Below are 21,344 nucleotides of genomic sequence, written 5' to 3'. Positions count from 1 at the left end.
GTCATGCAGCCAACTGAATAAACTCTGTAGCACAATTTCTAACCATTGGCAAAATATAGTTCATAAAAATAATCAATTGTGATGAGACATGTATTTAATCCCAGAACCTGTAAGGAGAGGCAGGTGGCTCTCTAAGAGCTCCAGACCAGCCTGATCTATATAGCCAGGGAAAGCTAAGACTCTGTACCTAAAAACAAATAAACAAAACAGTAATAAGGTATTTTGTTGCTCTACCACTGAAATATACTTGTGTTGACCCAATTTTAATAAACTATTCTTTTAAGAAAGCAAAGAATAGTTCTATTCCTTTTATTTTCCTTATATAGGTCATTCAGAACAGAATTAGGACACTAAAAATCAGAGAAACTGAGAGGTGGAACTGAAAACACAGAAGTAGATCTGAGGTTTAGAAAGCAGCTAGTCCCCTCCCAAGGCGCTAGGGAGGACCTAGCAACTATTCTTTTGGAACGTCACTATTTTCAATATACATACATACATATATACACACATATATATATTTTTTTTTAAATGAAAGTGTGAACTCAAAGTGAAAGCAGCTACTATGTTTTTAACTCTTCACCCAAGTACTAAGTTCAAAAAAACAAAACAAAAATATTAAATAAAAAACCTTAAGGTGAAAAATTAATGTATATTCCTATTTTTGGTAGGATTTCAGCACAAAAAAAATCCAATTTTCCTCCCTAAAATTAAGCAGATAAAGGGACATAAGGGAAACTGTGGTTATCTATTGTAGTGGCTTCCATTCCTAACACAGTATTACAGAACGCTATCATTCTGCGTAGGAAATGGTAGGCTACTTCCAACAAAAAGTAATTCCAGAAATATCTGCTAAGACCATGCTGATCCTGAAAATGACTACACTTGGTTTTCCTTTCTAAGGAAGAAATATACATACATTTTTAGTTAACTCACACATTTAAGTGCCTGCACACAAATGTTCTTTTCTTTTCTTGGAAAAGGTCTAAAAACAACAGTCTTTCCTGTAGGGTCACACACACACGAAAAACAGCACTGAACCTCCGAGGACGCAGAGGTTAGCACTGAAATAGGCTTATGCATTTGAATTCTAAACTCGTCCTTGTTTGCTGTCTACTGCTGTGCTAAATACATGACCAAAAGCAGCTTGGGGAGGAATGAGTTTATTTCCTCTTCCTTCCAGGTAACAGTTCATGACTGAAAACATCACGGCAGGAGCTGGAGGTAGGAACTGAAGCACAGACCATGAAGAAATGTGTTCACTGTCCCCCTCAAACCTTTCTCATACAACTGACCACCTGCCCAGGGATGGAACTGCCAGCAGTGGGGTGGGTCGTCGCACCTCAAGCAACCAAGAAAATGCCCCCAGAGACTTGCCTACATGCGAAAAGGACAGAGTCGTTTAAAATCTCAACTGAGGTCCCCTCTTCCCTGATGACCCTTGTGTCAAGATGACAAAAAACTAACCAGCACAAATCTAGAAAGAAAAATAATTTTCAGGAAAATACAGAACTGACATGTGCAAAATTAACAGAATATGAATTTAAATAACAAGTATTTATACTGCATCAATTTTCACATATATGACAAAAATATCTTCAAATCCAAAGTTGCAAGATTACTCTTGTAATGAGACTCTATTAAGAAAGAAGTGTCCAAACTCAACTGTAATACCAGCAACGATAAGCACTGAAGTACTTACAGTGCACCTGTGCCACAATACCAGAACGATAAAATGGAGTCACTTTGACTTCTTTGATCTAGGTACTAATACGCTTCCAACACTCAATTTCTATCTCTAAAGGCACATTTCTTCTTAGCAGAAACTCAACACGACAAACAAAAGACTTAATTAACCCAGCTCTCATGGATTCAGTTATTTACATAAACCTCAAAATATCTTTAAATAATTTTTTAAATAATTCCCCAAATATTAAGCAATTTAATAACTCATCAATAACACGGTAAGTCATCTAATCAAACTTAGATATTTAAATCGCTGGCTACAGAAGTCTTCTTGACCAATCAGCAATGTTAACTGAATTTTTCACTGCTGAAATGTTACTTCACCAGTTTCAATTTTTGAATCAGTTATTCTGAGATTTAAAAGGTTAATAAGAAAACACCTTTGCACATAACTTCACATTTAAGTCTTTTTCCTTTCGTAGACAAGATTTCTCTGTCTCCGTCATTTTACCAAATTACCAAAGATAACACAATGTGGTTTGAATTTCAGCACTTCAGACAATAAATGACAATACAGACAGGACTGGCAGAGTGAAAGATTTAGTTTCTCAATTTCAGGAGGTTAAACTACTTGGTTAATAAGCAGGATGGACACTTCCTTCCAAGATCCAATTAAACTACCTGGGTTTTTTTGTTTGTTTGTTTGTTTTCTGGCCAAAGAACCAAATTAAGGGTTTAAGACGTGAAATCTAAGTTCAAAGTATGTTATTTTTCACAGAAAATAAGTTAGCGAGAGAATAAAAAAACACTTACATTTGGAGCATGACCTGGTTCAAGAATACCCCATCCACCAAAGCCACATATTCATCCAGGTTGGTCCCATTTCCTGCAGCCAGAGGTCCAAACGTTTTAACCTAGAACACAAGGATTATCACGACGTTAACGCCCACCTCCATCTCCGCAGCCGCAAATAACACAGCAAAATACACAATAAAGGACATCCTACTTACCCAAGTGACCAAGGGGCTGGTCATGAACTGCTCCAGAAGGGGAGTAAAGATTTCGTTCTCCATTTTACAGATTATATATTCGGGCGGGGAGGAAAAAGGGAAGTACCACAAAAACGCCTAGGGAATTGGTCACTAAACGTAGAAGTAAGACGAAATCAATGAAAGTCCATTTCGGCAAGGCAGGAAAATCCCATCGAAGAGGGGGAAGGACTCTCGCTCCTCACAACCCCCCAGGGAAAACGAGCCCAAATCCCGCGCAGAGCCGCAGCCGGCGCTGGCAGTGTCTGCACCCGGAGAGGAGGGGCAGAAGAAAGGCATCTGGAGGAGGAGGACGCGAAGAGCGGCCGGGGCACGAGACAAAAAGCCCGTCAAGGTGGCCCCGCTCCCGGAGGGAGCCGTTCAGCGCAGCGGCCGCCGATGAATCGCGCGCGCCGCGGAGGCTGCGGGACGGCCGGGCTGGACCTAGGCGAGCGGCTCTGGGCGTTCCAGTGGCCGGAGGGCACGGGCGTCAGGAGCGTCCGCCCGCAGCCTGCCCTCGCCTTCTCAGGCGCGGCTCGCCCCTCGCCGGGCGCTCACCATCCCTCTGCGGTCTCGCGCTCGCCTCAGCCCCCTTGCCCTGCCCGGGGCCGAGGGCTCCGCTGCGTGTCCCTGACCGTCCGGCCGCGGGAGCCCCGCCAGCCTCTGGTGCCTCAGCGACACCCGGGCGCTCCGCCGCCGCCGCCGCGCTCCAGCCTCCTCCGCCGTCCTCTAGAGGAGCTGGGGTAACGGCCTCAGAACCGCAGTGCCGCAGCACACCCGCACCCGCCGCCGGCCGGCCGAGCGCGCCGCTCCCTCCGCGCCGATATCCTTCCGCCGACTCCCCGCCCTCCGCGCCTCTGCCTCTGGATTGTGGGAGAAGAAAACCGCTGCATGAGCGCGCCCCCAAGCGCGCGCCCCCGGCCGGCCCGCCGCCGCCCAGGTTCTGGCGGCGTGTTGGGGAGCGCGCGGGGCGGGCGCGCGCGCGGGCGCGAAGGGCTGCAGCTGCGGCGCTGGACCGCGTCGCGCCCGCGCTCCGGACGGTTGCCAGGGCCCAGGGGGCGGGGATGGGCTAGGCTGAGGAAGGGGGTCTGCCTGCCTGCTCGCTCATGCCTAATTATGGTTTATTTCCTCCCGGAGTGCCTTCTTTGATGTGCGAAGGAAAGGGAACGAAACCCATCTCTTTTAAACAGGATGGATGCAGGCATCCTCTTTTGGACACTTTGATTTGCTCGGTTAAACATGCATTCTCGCCCGCGAAGAGGAATAGGAAAACTGCAGCAAAAAGCAAAGGCGCATGGGGGGGGGGGGGTAGAAGAGGGGGTTGACTTTGTCCCCCCCCAAAAAAAAACCCAAAGAAAATAAAAGTCCGTCCTTTAAACAAGAATAGTCTTGAAAGTTCAAGTGAAATGTAGGTTTTTGAGTAATCAAAGCTTCCTTTCAATATGGCATTTCCTGACGGGAGCTACCGTGATTCAGGCATTGTTTTTGGATTGGTTGGTCATCGAAAAATATCCAAAACTAAGAGCCACAAGAGAAAGTGTTTGGAAGCCATCCAAGCTGTGTGACAAACATTTGTCAAAAGTCATTTATGTTATGCACTAGTGGGCGCATCAAAATAAAACAGTTCCCTAGCAAATTAGATGTTATTCTTCCTAATGTCTAAACGTTATTCCTTCTCATATCCAAGTTGTACCCAGGATAAAATGGAGTATAAAACACTTTTTTTCCAAAGCAATATAGTATTGTGAGTTTTACAATGCATTCCGTGTTTGCATGGTATTTACATGTACTTATCTACTTTGACTGCTCATATTTTATTTTTTAATGATGCATACTTTTGTATCTATTTTCATATTTGTATTTTATCTTTATTTTACTTTTATTATATGAATGATTTGCCTTTTATGTATGTCTGTTCGCCACATACATGCTTGGTCCCTGTGGAGGTCAGAACAGGGCATCAGATCCCCTGAAACAGGGGTCAGAGGCAGCTCTGATTCAATATATGGGTGCTGGGAATCAAGCCCTAATCCTCTGCGTGAGCAGCCAGTGCTCTTAACTGCTGGGCTGTCTCTCCAGCCCTCATATTTTAATATCAGTAAAAAAATGCTTTATCATATATTGGATTGATCAGCACAATTCCTTGGAGCCTGAAGGACTCCAGGACCTCTGGTGGAAAGACTCACTAGACACGTTACTGAGCCTTTCTGTACTTCGTTGCCTTCATATGTAAAGCAAGAAAGGTAATAAGGTTCGATGAAGTGGCAGTTCATAGTAAATGCTTTGCTACTATGAGGGGTGGTCTTTCCATCATTATTCCCCCAAACGTGAAATCTTTACCAAACGTTTGAAATATCACAGCTTTTACTTGAGTTCAGTTACAGGAAGAAATACCTTGCTTTTGGAGAATCTGGGAATAAACACCCTTCCAAAATCATCTTAATTCAAATTAGAATGCATTCATGTGGTACAGAACACAGTCTTGAATTTCCCTGGCCTATACACAAATCTTGAGTCATCCTGGTTGCAAGCAATCTTTCCCTTTTGTTCTTGCTGACTCGTTCTTAATCACAGTTCTTTATTTGGTAAGCGAAATGTAGCGGGAGAGTTGGCACCAAGGTGGAAGCTTAACTTTCAGGAACACCAACGTCTGACATTTTGACTTCTCTTCATAATCCCTCAGAAGCCTGATGAGGCAAAAGTATCCCTACCTATACTTGGGTTCTTCTAAGACAGGCTGAGCTGCCGCACTTAAAAGTGAAAACCCATGAAGTATCCAACCTATCCTGCACTAAAGTCTGGATTCACCTCTGGAACCAGAGGGTCCAGATGCTTCCTGGTCTATCTTTAGGTTACACACACACACACACACACACACACACACACACACACAAAGAAACATGAGGAGTTAATTGTAAAAACAGGAAACTTTAGACCAGACTGAGGTCTGCAGGAACTTATTTGAAACCCTCCCAATTTGCCATTCTTTAGTTTAACAGCAGCCTTAGAAATGCTTTATAATATCTCAAGAGTGCAATCAGGAAACTTCTCTGTCTGGCAGAAGAGGGATTGTGCATTATGCACCATTTAAGGGTCTTTGAATTACAACGTCCTGTACAATTAGATTCAAAAGTTTTCTTTCCTTTCAATTAGGAAGATATTTGTAAAGACTTCTTTAAATTTCTTCAGTTTTGTATTTTGAAGACATGTTTCCATCTATACTTTCTCAAAATAGTAAATCTAACAGGAAAAGACATGAGAAAAAACTTGGTCTGATTAGAGTTTAAGTCTTCAGTACAAATGATTGGAGTGCGCCATTGAGAAGTCATTACAGAAAGGTCCATCCTATGTATTATAACTGAGTCCCCACCACATTTTACACATCTATAACATAAGCTATATACCAGGAGCTTCCCTACCTACCACAACCAGAGTGTATTTTGATATATACTGCAGGAAGTAACAGACTTGCCTCCAAACAACCTCCTTGGGGACAAATATTTTAAGTACAGATTTGGAGAAATGACCATATTTATAAACAGTAAAATGGTACTGTTATTTAACACCCACCACAGAGTAGAAATATCTGAAATGTCCGTTGAGAAGGGAATATAAGAATGGAACCCAACTCTTTTGTAAACAAACAGTATGAAGTAGTGAGAGGTGCTAGCTATGTCCTGGATGAACCTAGAGGGCTGTGTTAAGTGAGGAGCCAGGCACAAATGACAACATAGTGTATGATCCCTTTATGCAAATGCTCATAAGACAAAGCACTGTAGAGTCCCACAGAAGATTAGTGGCTGCCCAGGGCTGGAAAGGGGGTGTCTAAGTGGGCAGGTACACGGTTTCTTCTTAGAAAATTAAATATCAGAAAATATTTTTCAGTAATAGACATATAACTGTGTAAGTATGTTTAAAAGTCATTGGATTGTAGACCTTAAATGAATTAATTGTGTAGGATATAAACTATATCTCAGTAAAGTTTTCTAAAGCAGAATAATGTCATTGCCTCCCGAGAAGAAGGTTTATATCAGCAGCACATCCACCCTCCAGTTTGGCATGGTAGCTATGTCTGTAGTCTCCACTGCCTGAGTGGTTAAGGCTGCAAGATCACTTGAGTCCAGAAGTGAGTTTATGGCAATCTTGGGTAGCATATTATGACCTGCCAAAGAAAGAAAGAGAGGAAGTGATCAAGAGATAGGAAGGGGAGAGAGAGTGAGAAGAAAGGGGGAAAGGGAAGACAGAAGAAAGGCGGAAGGACAGGGAAAGAAAGAGGAGAAATCCGATCTCTTGTAGACTTTTTCAAGAGCTCCTCGATGGAAGAAATAAGTTTTCAGGCTCAACTAATAGCATATGTGCGATACGGTCATAGCTATCCAACACAGTGTTGAAAGAGAAAGATCAAAACCAAGCACGCTGTCTAACTTCTTTGGGCACAGTTCTCTCAGTTGTAAAGAGGGGATACTGTTTCCATAGTGTGCTGGGCATCTGCTTAGACCAGTGACTTGACTGCTAAAACAAGAAATAGCAGAGAAGAAAGGAGGGGTCCTTCTTTCCATCAAGTATCAGCTGTTCTTCCCCAGAGCCCCAGTTCTGTGCTCCAAAGTGAACCGTCTCCGATTCAATGTCACATTCCATGCACCGGGGCCACGACACCCGCTTCAGATTGCCTGTCAACCAGGCAAACTCCTATCCATCCTCTGAGATTCAATTGTCACCTCTCCATGACAGGCAATGTCACCTCTTCTACCACAGGCAAATGGAGCACTCACCTTTTGTGGCTACATCGTAAGTAATCCCCACTTTATTTCTGTAAATTGCTCTGAATGGCACATGCCTGGCAAGTGAATGGCACATGCCTTCTCCTAAGTGACTCTGCTTTGTTTGTCTTTGCCTCCTAAGTCTAGAGTCACCTTCTCAGTGATGGGCACCTCCATTAGTAGGCCAAAGCATCTTCTCTCAATTCAGCTGACCAGTTTAAATTCCCAATAATAAGCCTGAGGCCAGAAGATCATCAAATCAATACCAGACTGGGCTACATAGCAAGGCCCAGACTCTCCTGGGTTATATAGCAAACACTTATCTCAAAAAACATTAAAAAAAATCAAAATTACCTTCTTAGCAAATAAAAAAGTTATTCTTCAGAAAAACAAAAACAAAATATCTGAAACAATCCACTAAAAATGAAGAAAAGCTTATTTTTATTCATAAGCTCAGAGGATTCAGTCCATGGTTGCTTCGTTCAATTGTTCTGAGGTCTTAGTGGGGGCTGAACATAGGGAGACAAGGGAAAACAAATTGATCGCCTCAAGGCTAGGCACAAAAACCAGGGAAAGAAAGTCCCCAGGGCACCATAGCCCCTCCTAGGGCACAGGACCTTGCTTTCCCCATAAGGTCTCAATTCCTAAAGGTTCTGATCTCTCTCTATTTAAAACTTATTAATTTTACAAGGCACATGTTCTTAATCCCAGCACCCCAGAGGCAGAGACAGACAGATTTCTATGAGTTTGAGGCCAGCCTGATCTACATAGTGAGTTACAAGCCATAGTGAGACCGTGTCTCAATCTCTCCCTATCCCAGCCCCTCAAAAACAAAAACAAAAAAAACGAACCTTTTATTTTGTGTTAGGAGTAGATGTACATTTGATTGTGTGTGTATGTGTGTGTGTGTGTGTGTGTGTGTGTGTGTGTGTGTGTGTGTATACGATAACTTGTAGAAGTGGATTCTCTCCTTCCACCATATGAGCCCTGGAGCTATTATTTAGGTTGGGAGCCTTGCCTGAAAGCACCCTTACCTGCTGATCCCGCTCACAGGTCCTAGGTTTTAAAAGCAGCATACATTGACAGCCAGTCCTCTAGCATATAGGTCTTTGGGGGATATTTAAAGTCCATATCATAAGAGGCTCATAGCAAGCAGCTTCTGGCAGCTTTTGTAATTAGCTCATGACCTTGGAGAGACATTAGCTAGAGATTTATTGTTTCAAGCAAATTTTAAAGACTAAACTATTTGCCCCAGAACATTGAATTCATAAAAAAAAAATCCCTCAAGAAAGCCTTTACCCAAGTCTGTGCAAGTTTTTCCAAACGAAACCTTAAACGCATACATAGGCATCATGTAATCTTTTATTTTTCTCAAGTCAATATGTAATAGAATTATGCTTCTCAACACCCAAATTATTCTTAGCTTCCGTATGTGTCTTTGCTGTGGTTTCTATTGCTGTGAAGAGACACCATAACCACGACAACACTTACAGGCAACTCATTTTACTGAGGCGGCAGCTTCTGGTTTCAGACTTCTAGTCCAGTCCATTATCATCGTGACGGGGAACATGGCAGCATGCAGGCAGACATGGCGCTGGAGATGGAGCTGAGAGTTCTACAGCTTCATCTGCAGGCAGCAGGAAAGAGCTGTGGGCCACTGAGTCTGGGCTTAGGAACTGAGAACTCAAAGCCCAACCCCATAGTGACACACTTCCTTCAGCAAGGCCATACTTACTCTGGCCAAGTCACACCTCCTAATAGTGCCACGCCCTGTGAGATTATGGGAGCCAATTACATTCAAACTACCAAAGTATGTGTATTGTTTTTTTGTTTTCTTTTGTTTTGTTTTGTTTGGAAATGGGATCTCATCTTACACGGCTGGGCTCCATCGGTTCTCCTGCTTAGACTTGAAAGGAGGAAGGTCTACAATTTCGCTGGTGGAGGCAGGAGGATCTGGCCTCCCCCTCAGCTCCTGCCCAGGAGATGATACTACAGTCCGCTGGGCCCAGTCATTTCCATTTTTCACCATTTTGACAAACATCTCCTAAAAATGTTTTATAATCTACTAATGTTTATTTCAGAATGCATTCTGCACATAAGTTGGCTGTTTTCGTAAGAAATTCCATCATCACCTTTGCTCTAAATGAAAAAGGGCTTTAACAAAGGAGACACATTCAGAGGCTTTTAAAAATCTTTATTTTTATTTTATGTGTGCGGTTCACCTTCCTGCACGTCGCTTGTGTGCCTGGTACCCTCAGCACTAGCTACTGTAGAACTGGTGTTACAGAGGCTGTAAGCTACCGTGTGCATGTTGGGAACCGAACCCAGGTCCTCCACGAGTGCAGCATGTGCTCTTGACCACCGAGTCATCTCTCCAGCTCCACAGAGGCTCCAAAGAAGTTCAAAGACCACAGTCTGTGACCACTTTCTCTGTGCAAGCCACCTTTCCTGGGTAAGCCTAGCTAACAACTCTCATCAAAGAAACCTCTCTTTACATCACAGAAAACCATAACGGGACACAATCCAGAGAGCAGTGCAACATGGGAGGTCCCAACACAGTGGATACATCTATGCCATAGCTCCTGCATCTGTGGACCAGGGAACATCTTGGAAGAGGGAGTGTAAAGATGGTTAGACAGAGCATCAGGAAGTCTGTTGTGAAAGTCTCTACTAGAAATGGCTATATAAACAATTACCTGAACAATAGCAATATCAGTAGATATACTAACACAAAAACGTTTGGGTGGGATCTTGCCCCTAACAAAAACTACAAGCAAATAATGACTATGGTGAGAAGAATTAGCCTCTCCCAGGAATGAGACACAGTAGGTCTTTGGGGGAGGGTGTCTGAGAGGCAAAGGGGGCTAGAGGGAGGGAAGGAAGGGAGAAAATGATGCAATCCTATTTCAATTAAAAACATACTAATTTTTTTTAATTAAAAAAGAAATGCGAGGGGCTGGAGAGATGGCTCAGTGGTTAAGAGCATTGCCTGCTCTTCCAAAGGTCCTGAGTTCAATTCCCGGCAACCATATGGTGGCTCACAACCATCTCTAATGAGGTCTGGCCTGCAGACATACACACAGACAGAATATTGTATATGTAATAAATAAATTTTACAAAAAAAAAAAAAAAAAAAAAAAAAAAAAAAGAAATGCGAAGGTATACCCACTCCAATGGCTCCAATGGCTATGGTTTAAGTGTGGTTTAAGTGTGAATTTAGAACAAATTCTAAATATCAGATGTAAATTTCTACAGTCATGTTAAATTAAAATAGTAAGTCTTTAAAAAAAATGTTCAAAATGCATTCTGAGTTTAAAGTACAATCGGAAGTGAATTGTGTATTTGCCAGTGCACCCTGTCTTTCTCTATGGTCACTTCCTACTATGAGCATGTGTGTAAGACAAATATATTGACTGTAAAAGACACAGAGAGGACTGAGTCTAAATAAGGAGAAAAGAAATGACAAGTAGATCATTCAGTCGGTTCAGAGGTTTGTAACCTTTCTCTGTAAAGGCCTTATGGTAAATATTTGAGACTTTGTGGTCCATAGGTCTATGTTGCGGCTGTTCGACTCCACCACTGCAACACAAAGAGTAGGAATAGCTAAACTCTACTTACAAGGAGAGGTGGTGGATCGAGGTTTGGTTCCCAATAAATAGTTTGTCAACCTCTAACTTATTTGAATGCTTAAATGCAAAGAAAAGAAACAGGGTTGACAATTCCCTAACTTACTAGTTAGCTTTCCAAACAACTAAATTAACCTTCAATATTGTGTATTTTCCAGAGCTACACGAGTTGCTTGGAAGCTGAATTCCATGCCTCAAGCGCTTCAGATACAGTTCAAACAACTTTCAATTTTCAGTCCCATTATCACTGGTATTAGTTTTTCTCATGCCAGGAGGAACCTACCTGGCAGAAACAAATTAAAGGAAGAAAGATTTATTTAGGCTACGTCTGAGAGTCTGAGAAGGACAATAGGTCACAGTGTGTCGGGGGATTGCAGACAGGGGATGGTCAGGAAACCAACAGGTGTTCAAGCTTCCTCCTCTTCCCCTTTTATTCCGTTTGGGACCCTAACATCAGGATCCTGTTATCCACAGTCAAGGTGGCTGGTCCTTCCTAGCTAAAGCTTCAGAAACACACCCAGAGGTGACTGCAAGCCCAGCAATGGTGGCAATGAAGCTGTGACAACATACTTTTCCCTTCGTGCAGAAAGACTCCCCCAGCCCGCTCTCCCGCCCCCGCCCCATCTCCTTGGGCTCTGTTTGGAACTGCAGGGACTATTCAAGGTGTTTAGCCGAGGAGAATTTAATAAAAGCGTATTCGGGAGATGTGGGAACACTAGTGAGAAACTTACCCAGTAATGAGCGACAGTGGGAAACTTCTTTACCTAAGTCTGAGGGAACGAGAGGAAGAAACTGTTACTAGAACCCTGAAACCACTGGTGGCCTAGAAAAGAGCCCCCTGGACTGGAATTGCACCCAGAAAGCATGGAATCACTCTGTAATCATGACTCAGAGACTAAGCAAATAGCCCAGTCTTTCTGTCCGTACGTTTCTCACCGTGCTTCCCTGGGGCTAACAGGGGCTAACAGGGGCTCTGTGCTTGTCAGTGTGCCCTTTCTTGCCTTCTGGGACGCATAGAGGAAAACACTGCAGACAGTGCAGTTGGCAGAGGTCAGTTTATGGACACAGACAGCAGGCAATGGAATGAAAATCTCCAAGAAAAAACTATATAGCATAGAACTGCCCAATATAACTTTGGGTAACAACCAGAGCCAGGTCTACAGATTTCCTGACATACCAAGTGTCATAGCTTCTCAAACTAACAGAGGTTTTGACTTCTTTTTAAAAATATTTCCTTGTTTTTATTTTTTATGGGTATGAGAGTGTTTTACCTCAATGTGTGTCTGTGAACCACGTGCCTGTGAACCTGGTGCCTGTGAAGTTCAGAAGAGGGCATTGGGTCCCCTGGAACTGGAATTACTGTTGCCGGTGAACCACCATGTGGGTGCTGGGAATCCAATTCAGGTCCTCTGCAAGAGCAGCCAGTGCTCTTAATTAGTGAGCCATCTCTCCGGCTTGCAGAAGCTTAACCATTGGTAGACTATCATGAAGATTAGGGATGTTAACAGCTCTAAGCTTGGTATATCATTTGATGTCTGCAATAATTAATGCACAGTAGTGACCAACTTTATGCGAAGACAGGATCTCACTATACAGCCATGCTGGCCTTGATCTGCCTGCTTCTGCCACCCCAGTGCTGGAATTAAAATGTGCACCATTGTATCCAGCTTAACTTATTTTTTATAGACAAATACTCAGCACCAATATCCTTTAGTATCTCATTCATAGTTCTGTGTCAACTGGACGATTATATTTGCTACAGTGATCAATTTTCATAGCTTTTATTTGGATAATTTTTAAGTAGCACAAAATATAATTTATAAAGAGATATTGTTTGAAAATGAAAATAACAAAGTAAGGTTAACTTGAGCGTGGAACACATTGCTAGTGATTCTCTTCCATGTGTCCCCACATTTAGCAAAAACCAGCCACTCAGTCAGAATGTATACCCAGCTGAAGTTATTCATCATTCCATTTAATAAAAAATCAGTAAGAAATTTGAATCTATATCTTTTACTTATGTTTAAAAAACCTTTTAAATGTGTATGACTATTTTGCTTGCAGTTATGCCCGTGAACCATTGGCATGCCTGGTGGTTCTAGCAGATGCTGGAAAAGGGTGTTGAATTCCCTGGGACTGGAGTTACAGATGGTTGTGAACCTCCGTGCTGAAGCTGGGAATTGAGCGCAGGTCCTTTGGAGGAAAAGCCAGTGTTCCTAGCGACTGATCCATATCTCCAGTCTCTCCTTTACTTATATTTCATAAAACTCAACCAGTCTCTTCAAAGTTATGCAAGCAATACAATAGGTAGCTGCAATATTGACTGAGATGGTAGACAATCTCTCCAGCAAATATACTTATTTTTTTCTAATCATCAAGTAAATCTGTACTTGGAAGTATATCATTCAAGAGAGGGTCTTATTTCTAAATGAGGAAGAAGAAAATTTATGAGCAAATTTTGCTTTTTGCAGATGTGTACAAACCTCTTGTGAAGAAGTAGAGTACACAGGCTGCCAGGTTCTGCACTGCGTATACTTTGACTCCAGGGGCTGCCTAGTGTTAACTTTAAATCACACCTTCCTTTTATTTTAAGCCATGTGATGGCATATCATTGATACTGTGCTGGCCGCAGATATGCTCTTAAGTGTGGCTGTTCTGAATTAATAAGTTATCTCAGCCTCTTTTGTTTACTAAGATCCTAGCTAACTTACAGTTGAACACACACACACACGCACACGCACACACACTTACACGCACACACTCACATGACAAGGGTCAGAAGGACAATGGCCACATTTTTTCCTGGAGCACAAATGGGAAAGCTTTTTCCTCTTACTCAATTTGCAAAAGGCATATCAGGTTACATAGAACTGGCAAAATCAACATGGTTCTTTTTGTAAGAGTAAACCCTGGCAAACTGATTTCTTTCCTTCTTTCTTTTTTAACCAGCTGCAAATGTGGCAGACGGTAGAGCGGCGAGCACCTTGAGAAAATATTGTCTGTGTCTGCTTTTCTTTATATATATATCATGTGTTTTCGACATCCGTGTGATCCTGTCTGAGGTGGAATCGTAAGGAATGCTTCCCTCTCCCCTTACTCCACCCTGAAAAGCTAACTTCAGCAGACCGGCCTCACCGAGACTGGAGCTGGTTATTGAATAGACTGAGCACACACACTTTATAGATCATCTCTGTCTCGGGAGACGCAGGAAAGTAGAATCCCACCTGGTTTACAAATCAAATGACCTGATGTTACTCAGATTTCTGAAAAACTCCAAGTAACCTGATATCATGTATCTACATTGAAGCACCGCTGTCTTCTGGAATACTGGCCACTTAAGTCTCAAGGAAATTAAAATTTACCAAGAAGTTCCAAGGAGTCTAAAAGCAATCTTATAGTAACATTTGCTGTTTCCGGAACCTGTAGAAGCAGGTCCACAGACGTCAGCTGTGATGCCAGTCTAGCGTGTAGCCAGGGTGTCTGAACAGTCCGAGGGGGATCCTGCTCAGCTTCTTTTCTTGTTCACTCTGCACACACAAGATGAGTATTTACTGTAAGGCAGACTCCAGGCACAGAGAGTGTAAGAGTAACACACTTCCTTTTTGACACGTGAGCCCTCAAGGAACACACACAGAAAGTGCAGTGCTGTGTGCCCTTGAGGGGCTAGCAAGGTTCGCTTTTAGTGAGAAGTCAAGACCAGCATTACGGTCAAGCCATCCTTCACATGAAAAACCAGTGTGTGATGGGGAAGGGTAACATGGAGAATTTCAGGTAAAAGAAAAAGAGAAGTAAAGCGTAGAAGAGCGTAGTGCACCGAGGGACCCCGAGTGGCTTTACGAGACTAAAAAATGAGCATGTAGCTGCCAGACTGGACAACGGCGAGAAATGAAGTTTGGAGTTCATTGAAGAAGAACGTCAAATGTCGTGACTTTATCCTACTGGGTATGACTTGAGGATGGTGCCGCACCCCTACAATTCCAGAACTCAGCAGACGGAGGAACAGGGCTAACCTCAACTATGTGTTAGATTTAATGACAACCCAGGTTAAGTGAGCTGCTGTCTCAAAAATCAAGACAGGGCTGGAAAGATGGCTCAGCGCTTAGGAGCACTGGCTGCTTTTAGAGAGCCCAGGTTCAATTCCCTGCACTGACACGGCAGCTCTTGAACTTCTGCGTTCCTAATTCCAGGATCTGAGGTACTCTTCTGGCCTCCATGTGCACTGCACACACAAAGAGCACAAACACACATAAAATAATAAAATTAAATTGTAAATAAATGTTTAAAACAAGCAAGCAAAACTGGGAGGGTAAGACACAGAGAGATGAGACAGAGAGACAGTGCAAAGGGGCTTTCTAAGAGTGAGACTGCAGGCAGGGAAAGCAGGAAGTCCTCCCGCTAAAGCTACAGTTTGAACTGAGCCTTTTGTTCCTTTGGGGAAGATCAATGCTGCCTGTCTTGAAATTTCTTGAGGGAGGGCTCTGAGCACTTCAGTATCTCCAACAACTTGTTCATGATGCTTTCTGTTGGCAGAAAGTAAATCACTATCAAGAGCATCATTTCACATTTTATGTTCTCAGGTGTTTAGATTTCCCTACAATAATGTTTGTTTCATTGGCAGCATGAAGACACATGCATGATGCTGCTATCTTATGTGCATAGCTCTGCAAGATACTGACTTGTTCTTTCTACACTATTACCTGCTTCACATAGCTTGTCTCCTCCTCCTCTTCCATCCTCCTTTCCTTCCTCCCTCCCTGCCTTCTTTCCTCCCTCCCTCCCTCCTTCCCTTCCTTCCTTTCTTCTTGAGCATGGACTTAGTAACCCAGATTGTTTTGGAACTCATGGCAATCTTCCTGCCTCAAACTCGTGATTGCTGGGGTTATAGACATGAGCCACCATGCCTGAATTTTGATCCTACTTTAAAATTAAATTCTTTTGAAAAATCTACTAAAACTGTGTCTATAATATAATATAGTATAATACAAAAAAATTTTTGAGACAGTATTTCTCTTGTAACCCTGGCTTTCCTGGACTAGCTCTGAAGGCCAGACTGGCCTTGAGGTCACAGAAATCCATCTGCCTTTGCCCCCCAAGTGCTAGGATTAAAGGTATGTGCCACCACCACTTGGATAAAAAATTCAATAAGTATAGAAGAATAAAATTTAAAAATATCATTAGTGTGGTTGTCACAAAAACATTTGGGACGAAACACAAGCAAAACTTCTGACATCTACAACTGGAAATTTTTTCTTTCTCTTAATGAGACAGTCTGCTGACCTCGAACTTGCCATTAGGCAAGCGTGGACTTCTCCTCCTCCTGTGTCTATCCCAGGAGTGCTAGACTACAGACACTCAATATAAATAAAATCAACAAAATTATAATTTTTTAGATAAGCTGAGTTTTACACATATATCTGGCAGAGAAAAATCAGACATTACAGATAAATACAAAAATGACCAGAGAAAGAAAAAATTATACCTACAATCCCATCTACATAGGCGACTCTACATAAGTCCGTTCTGTCTCTCTGTGCTCATGCCCACACGTGCACACATACACACAGATCTTCACGCATGTGATCAGAGTATAGACAGGATGTATTACTCTTTTCAATTTTAAAAATGTACCAGGACCAGATATACGCATCAATAACTAAACTTTGAGAACATAAAATTGAATTAGATGGATACGGCTTTTAAGTGTAATTTTATATTGTTGCTTCCTATGTTTTTCTAAATTTTAGATGGTATATTAACAAACATCCTTTCAGCTTTGGACTCTCACCATTGCTTATTCCTTTATGATAAATTAAATTCCCAGAAGTAGATTACTGAGACAAATGTCAAGAACATTTTAAAATTAGAACATTATGTTCCTTTTTTGCATATGTACAAATTCATGCATACTTATTGTGGTGGTTTTAATAAGTGTGGCCCCCATAGACTCAAGTATTTGAATGCTTGACCTATGGGGAGTGGCCCTAGCTGGAAATGTGGCCTTGTTGGAGTATGGTGAGAAATTGACACTTTGCAAGACTGCTTGTATCAGCATACATGAAAATCACATGTTCAGACTTTACATACAGTAATTTTACTACTCAGGAGGTACTCAAAAGAAATACATTCCTATGTATAGCCAAGACGCGAGTGTGTAGGAGTGTCCATGTGGTACTTTTTATAAAATTTTCAAACTTGGAATGCAAATGTCTTCCAAACCAAGACAGATAAGTAGGAATAGACATGAGAATGAGCCACGAGATGGCTTCGCTGGCAAAGCAGTGGCTGTCTAGGCCTGAAGACCTGAGTTCCATTTCTGTAGTATGTGAACAAAATGGCCCCCATGGTTTCAAATGTCACCAGGGAGTGGAGCTGTTTGAGAAGGATCAGGAGATGTGTGTGGTCTTGTTGGAGGAGCAGTGCCACTGGGCGTGGGCTTTGGGGTTTCAGAAGCTCTTGCCAGGCCCAATGCCTCCTCAGCTCATGTTCCATCACCATGCCTGGTATGCTTGCTGCCATGAAACATACTACAATTATCATGGACTAAACCTCTGATACTGCAATCAAGCTCCCAATGAAATGCTTTCTTTTATGAGTTGCCTTGGTCACAGTGTCTCTTCACAGTGATAGAACAGCAACTAAGAATAAACAATGTGTGCTTTTCGCCACTCAGCCATCTCTCCAGCCCCATGCTGTATACAATTTAAAAATAATGCCCAGTGGTATAATAATTAAATAAGCAGTTGTACAGCAACAGGAAGAAATAATAAAGAACTGTCGAGGAGATTAAGATCTCCAGGAATGAACATAGACTGATTTCATGGACTATTGTTACCTGTGAAGAGCAAGGTGCAAAAGAGTATTTATAGAATGATATGCTCTGTGTAAGAAAATAAGTAAATACACGTATATGTGGTAGCTTGAATGAAAATGGCTGCAATAGGCTCTCAGGAAGTGGCACCATTAGGAGGTGTGGCCTTGTTGGATGAAGTGTGCCACTGGGTGTGGGCTTTGAAGTCTCAAATGGTCAAGCCAGGCCCAGTGTAGCACTCTCTCATCCTACTGCCCGAGGATCCAGATGTAGAACTCTCAACTACTCCTCTAATACACTTGCCTGCATGTCACTCTGCTTTCTACCACGACAGTAATGGGCTAAACCTCTGAACTGTAAGCCAGCCCCGATTAAGTGCTTTCCTTTATAAGAGTTGTTGTGGTTATGGTGCCTCTTCACAGCAATAAAAACCCTAAGACAGGATATGTATTCTTTGTTCAAGAAGAAGGAAGAGGAGGAGGAGAAGCAAGAAAAATGAATGGAAAGAAAGTGGAAGCCAGAAACAGGCGATGGCTATTATCTTAGTCTGGGCTACTATAAAAATTAGCACAGACTCAATAGATTACGGTCAATGGAAGTTTTCTTTCCCTCCAAGTTCCAGAGGTTACAACTGAGAGCTCCAGTATGGTGGGGTCTGGTGAGGACTCCTGGGCTCCAAACCGTCAGCTTTTCATCTTCTCATCAGGTCAAAAGCAGGAAGAAGCAAGCTCTTGATAGAAAGTGTAGGCAAGTGATAGAGAACTGACCTGGCACAGGTGAGGGCGGTCTCATCCACTCCACTTGAAAAAAGGCAAGCTCTCTTGGCTCTGCTGCCACTCATGAGGGTTGTGACCGCATCTCAGCTTCGCTTCCTGCCCAGAGCTTTATCTCCTGAAAGAGATGAAAGCTTCAACGACAGAGATATGTCATCTAATCGTGTACTTTTTCCCCCATCATTTAAAATTTTCCATTCTATGAAGCTTTATTTTCAAGTGTGTGTTTTTCTTATCTAGAAGTTTTGGGGATTTATTCAGAGCAAAAAGATACACAGATGCATGTCCACTGGCGACTATAAAAGAATGTTCCTAGCAATGTAGTCTTGCGCGCAAAATGAACTAGGAATAATGTAAAGATCTGAAAGCAGAGCTCTGTGGATTACTGTAGTACGTTGCACTCATTACCGTACAGTTATTTAAAATAATCTGGATATGTCATCATGCAAAATTTTCACAAAATAACTTTTGTTAATTGGAACTCTTCCTTTGCAACTAGCCTGACCTGGTGTGACAGTGACTACACGGTCGCTTCTCTGCCTCACACCCGGCTTCATGGTGTTGGCACTGGAGCATCCAAGTCCTTAAGTTCTTAGAGTCATGTCCACATCCCTATTCCCCTTCCAGCTCTGAAGACAAGGATTTGCAGCTGCTTCCTGTATTTGCTACTTCTGTGGTGCTGTTTTAGATCATCAGTTACCAGATTCAAATGTTTAATGTGGACTGTGAAGTAGATCTTAGACTACCTGTCTCATGAGCACAAAGCCCTTGGGTTCAAGCCTCTCCCAGCACTGCAGGAAAAATGAAGTGTCTTGTGGGATCCCAGGGCACTGGCCCCTCAGGCAGGCATCGTGTTAAAAACCTGACCAGCAAACAGGAACCTGGGAAGCGCCTCCTCCTGTCTTATCCCCACTCTTCCACTTAATCCTCATCTCTCAGGTTGGAACGAATTCTGCTATTCAGGCCACGCATCAGGTTACGACTAATTCAGCTTTGAAAATTTGAACTTTCTTTCACTGGGGAGAAAAGATCACTGTCAATAAGTATCTTATGGATCCAGTTTGAAGTTTCTGGTAGAAAGAATTTGACACGCCCAGTTTGGGTCACATGTCTCTGGGTGGTTTGATTTTCTTGGACCAAGCATGAAGGGTAGAGTAGAGATATAGACATGTCTGGAGCCTGCTTTAAAGAGAGGAAACAAGCAGAGTTACTACGCAATGAGCCAACTGCCCTCATAAAAGGACCTGTTTTAGTTAGTGTTTCTACTGCTGTGAAGAGACACCATGGTCACGGCAACTCTTATAAGGAAAACATTTAGTTGAAGTGATGGCTTACAATTTCAGAGGTTCATTCCAATCTCATCATGACATCAGGGAGCATGACAGCCTGCAGACAGATGAGGTGATGGGTTAGTAGCTGAGAGCCCTGCATCTCACAGGCAACAGGAAGTAGACTGAGGCACTGGGTGATGTCTTGAGCATAGGAAACCTCAAAGCCTGTCCCTCCAGTGACACAGTTCCTCTAATGAGGCCATACCCACTCCAACAAAGCCATACCTCCTAATTAAAAGTGCCACTCCCTATGAGATTATAAGGGCCAATTATATTCAAACCACCACAGGACCTATTTGAGCAGACACAAAAAAGACCCAGTAATACAACTGTATTTCTTTGTTGTTGTTGCTGTTATGTAAATTAACCCATTTACTGCGGGCAAGTCTCAAATGGTAGCACTTCTACTGATCTTTCAATTTCTTCTCTCCTCTGGTGGAGACTTCGCTGTGACAGCAGAAGTAGTGTTGTAGGTCCAGGTCCCACCAGCCACAGTTTTCAAGCAGGAACCACAGTGCCAGATGTCAGTGGTTCCTCTCTCCATCTTGATCTTGCCACAGAAGGAGCAAGAGGACCTAGCGCACTGGCTGAATTTAATTTTCTTCACCAGAAGGAAGCACCATGGTGGATCCCATATTTCCCAATGACCCCAACATTCTTGGTGCATTTAGCCATGTCATGGAACCTAAGCCCAGGCCCAGAGACAACTGCATTTCTTTAAAACAAGAAAAACCAAAGCTCCCGATAAAATATGCCCATTGCTAATTCTGTGGTAGAGACTTTTGTGACATGTATTCAAAGGCTGTGCGAGTGGAATATATTTTAGTTTCAACTGCATTATGAAGTCTCAGACAGGCAAAAATAGGACAAAGAATTCTCTAGTCTTCACTCAATGTCCCCGAATGTTAAACTACACATCACAATAAAACAATATGATAAACAGAAAAGGTAACAGTCAGCTAACCTACAGGCTGCGTTTGAATTTTGTCACACTGTGCCATCTTGTTTCCTGATCAGTATGCTACCCAGTCACACAGTGTATTTGCTGACTTGTCTCTGTGGGCTATTTAACCTGGGGCAGCTTCTTAGCCTTTCTTTGTCTCTCATAACCTGATGCATTGGCACAGCACATGCCAGTGATTCTGTAGAAAGGCCTTCATTGGGGTTTTGCCTGACTTTTCCCTATGACTAAAAGCAGCTCTCATACTTTGGCAGTAATTCCACAGTAGTGGAGAAATAGGATTTTTTATAGTGTTAAAATATCTCCTCAGAAGGGAACTGGACTAGAAAAAGCAAAGCAGTTGAAAGACTCCAAATGCATTTGTAAGCCCCCTC

The 21,344-nt window shown here is 42.7% G+C and overlaps 1 protein-coding gene and 1 pseudogene across 5 annotated transcripts in view; both read right to left on the bottom strand.

Annotated features, from left to right (window-relative positions):
• Ccdc88a (coiled-coil and HOOK domain protein 88A) overlaps positions 1-3,465 on the bottom strand; it is a 152,370-nt gene extending 148,905 nt beyond the window's left edge. For 2 of the 5 annotated variants that reach the window (XM_085692313.2, XM_085692314.2), the window contains exons 1-2: positions 2,694-3,465; positions 2,497-2,597 (exon numbers count right to left, since the gene is read on the bottom strand). In XM_085692313.2, coding sequence (XP_085548439.1) covers positions 2,497-2,597; positions 2,694-2,756 — 164 coding nt within the window. In that variant the 5' untranslated portion in view covers positions 2,757-3,465. The remainder of the gene's footprint in view (positions 1-2,496; positions 2,598-2,693) is intronic. The other 3 variants (XM_085692315.2, XM_085692316.2, XR_015002849.2) reach the window with 2 other exon arrangements.
• Positions 3,466-20,413: 16,948 nt separating this feature from the next.
• LOC146893975 (large ribosomal subunit protein eL43 pseudogene) lies at positions 20,414-20,693 on the bottom strand (annotated as a pseudogene).
• Between the last annotated feature and the right edge of the window lie 651 nt (positions 20,694-21,344).

This window comes from Myodes glareolus, chromosome 8 (assembly GCF_982192425.1).
Source record: "Myodes glareolus chromosome 8, mMyoGla1.1, whole genome shotgun sequence".
NCBI lineage: Eukaryota > Metazoa > Chordata > Mammalia > Rodentia > Cricetidae > Myodes > Myodes glareolus.
The sequence above is the reverse complement of the archived record's forward strand: the minus strand, read 5'-3'. Positions and strand labels throughout refer to the sequence as shown.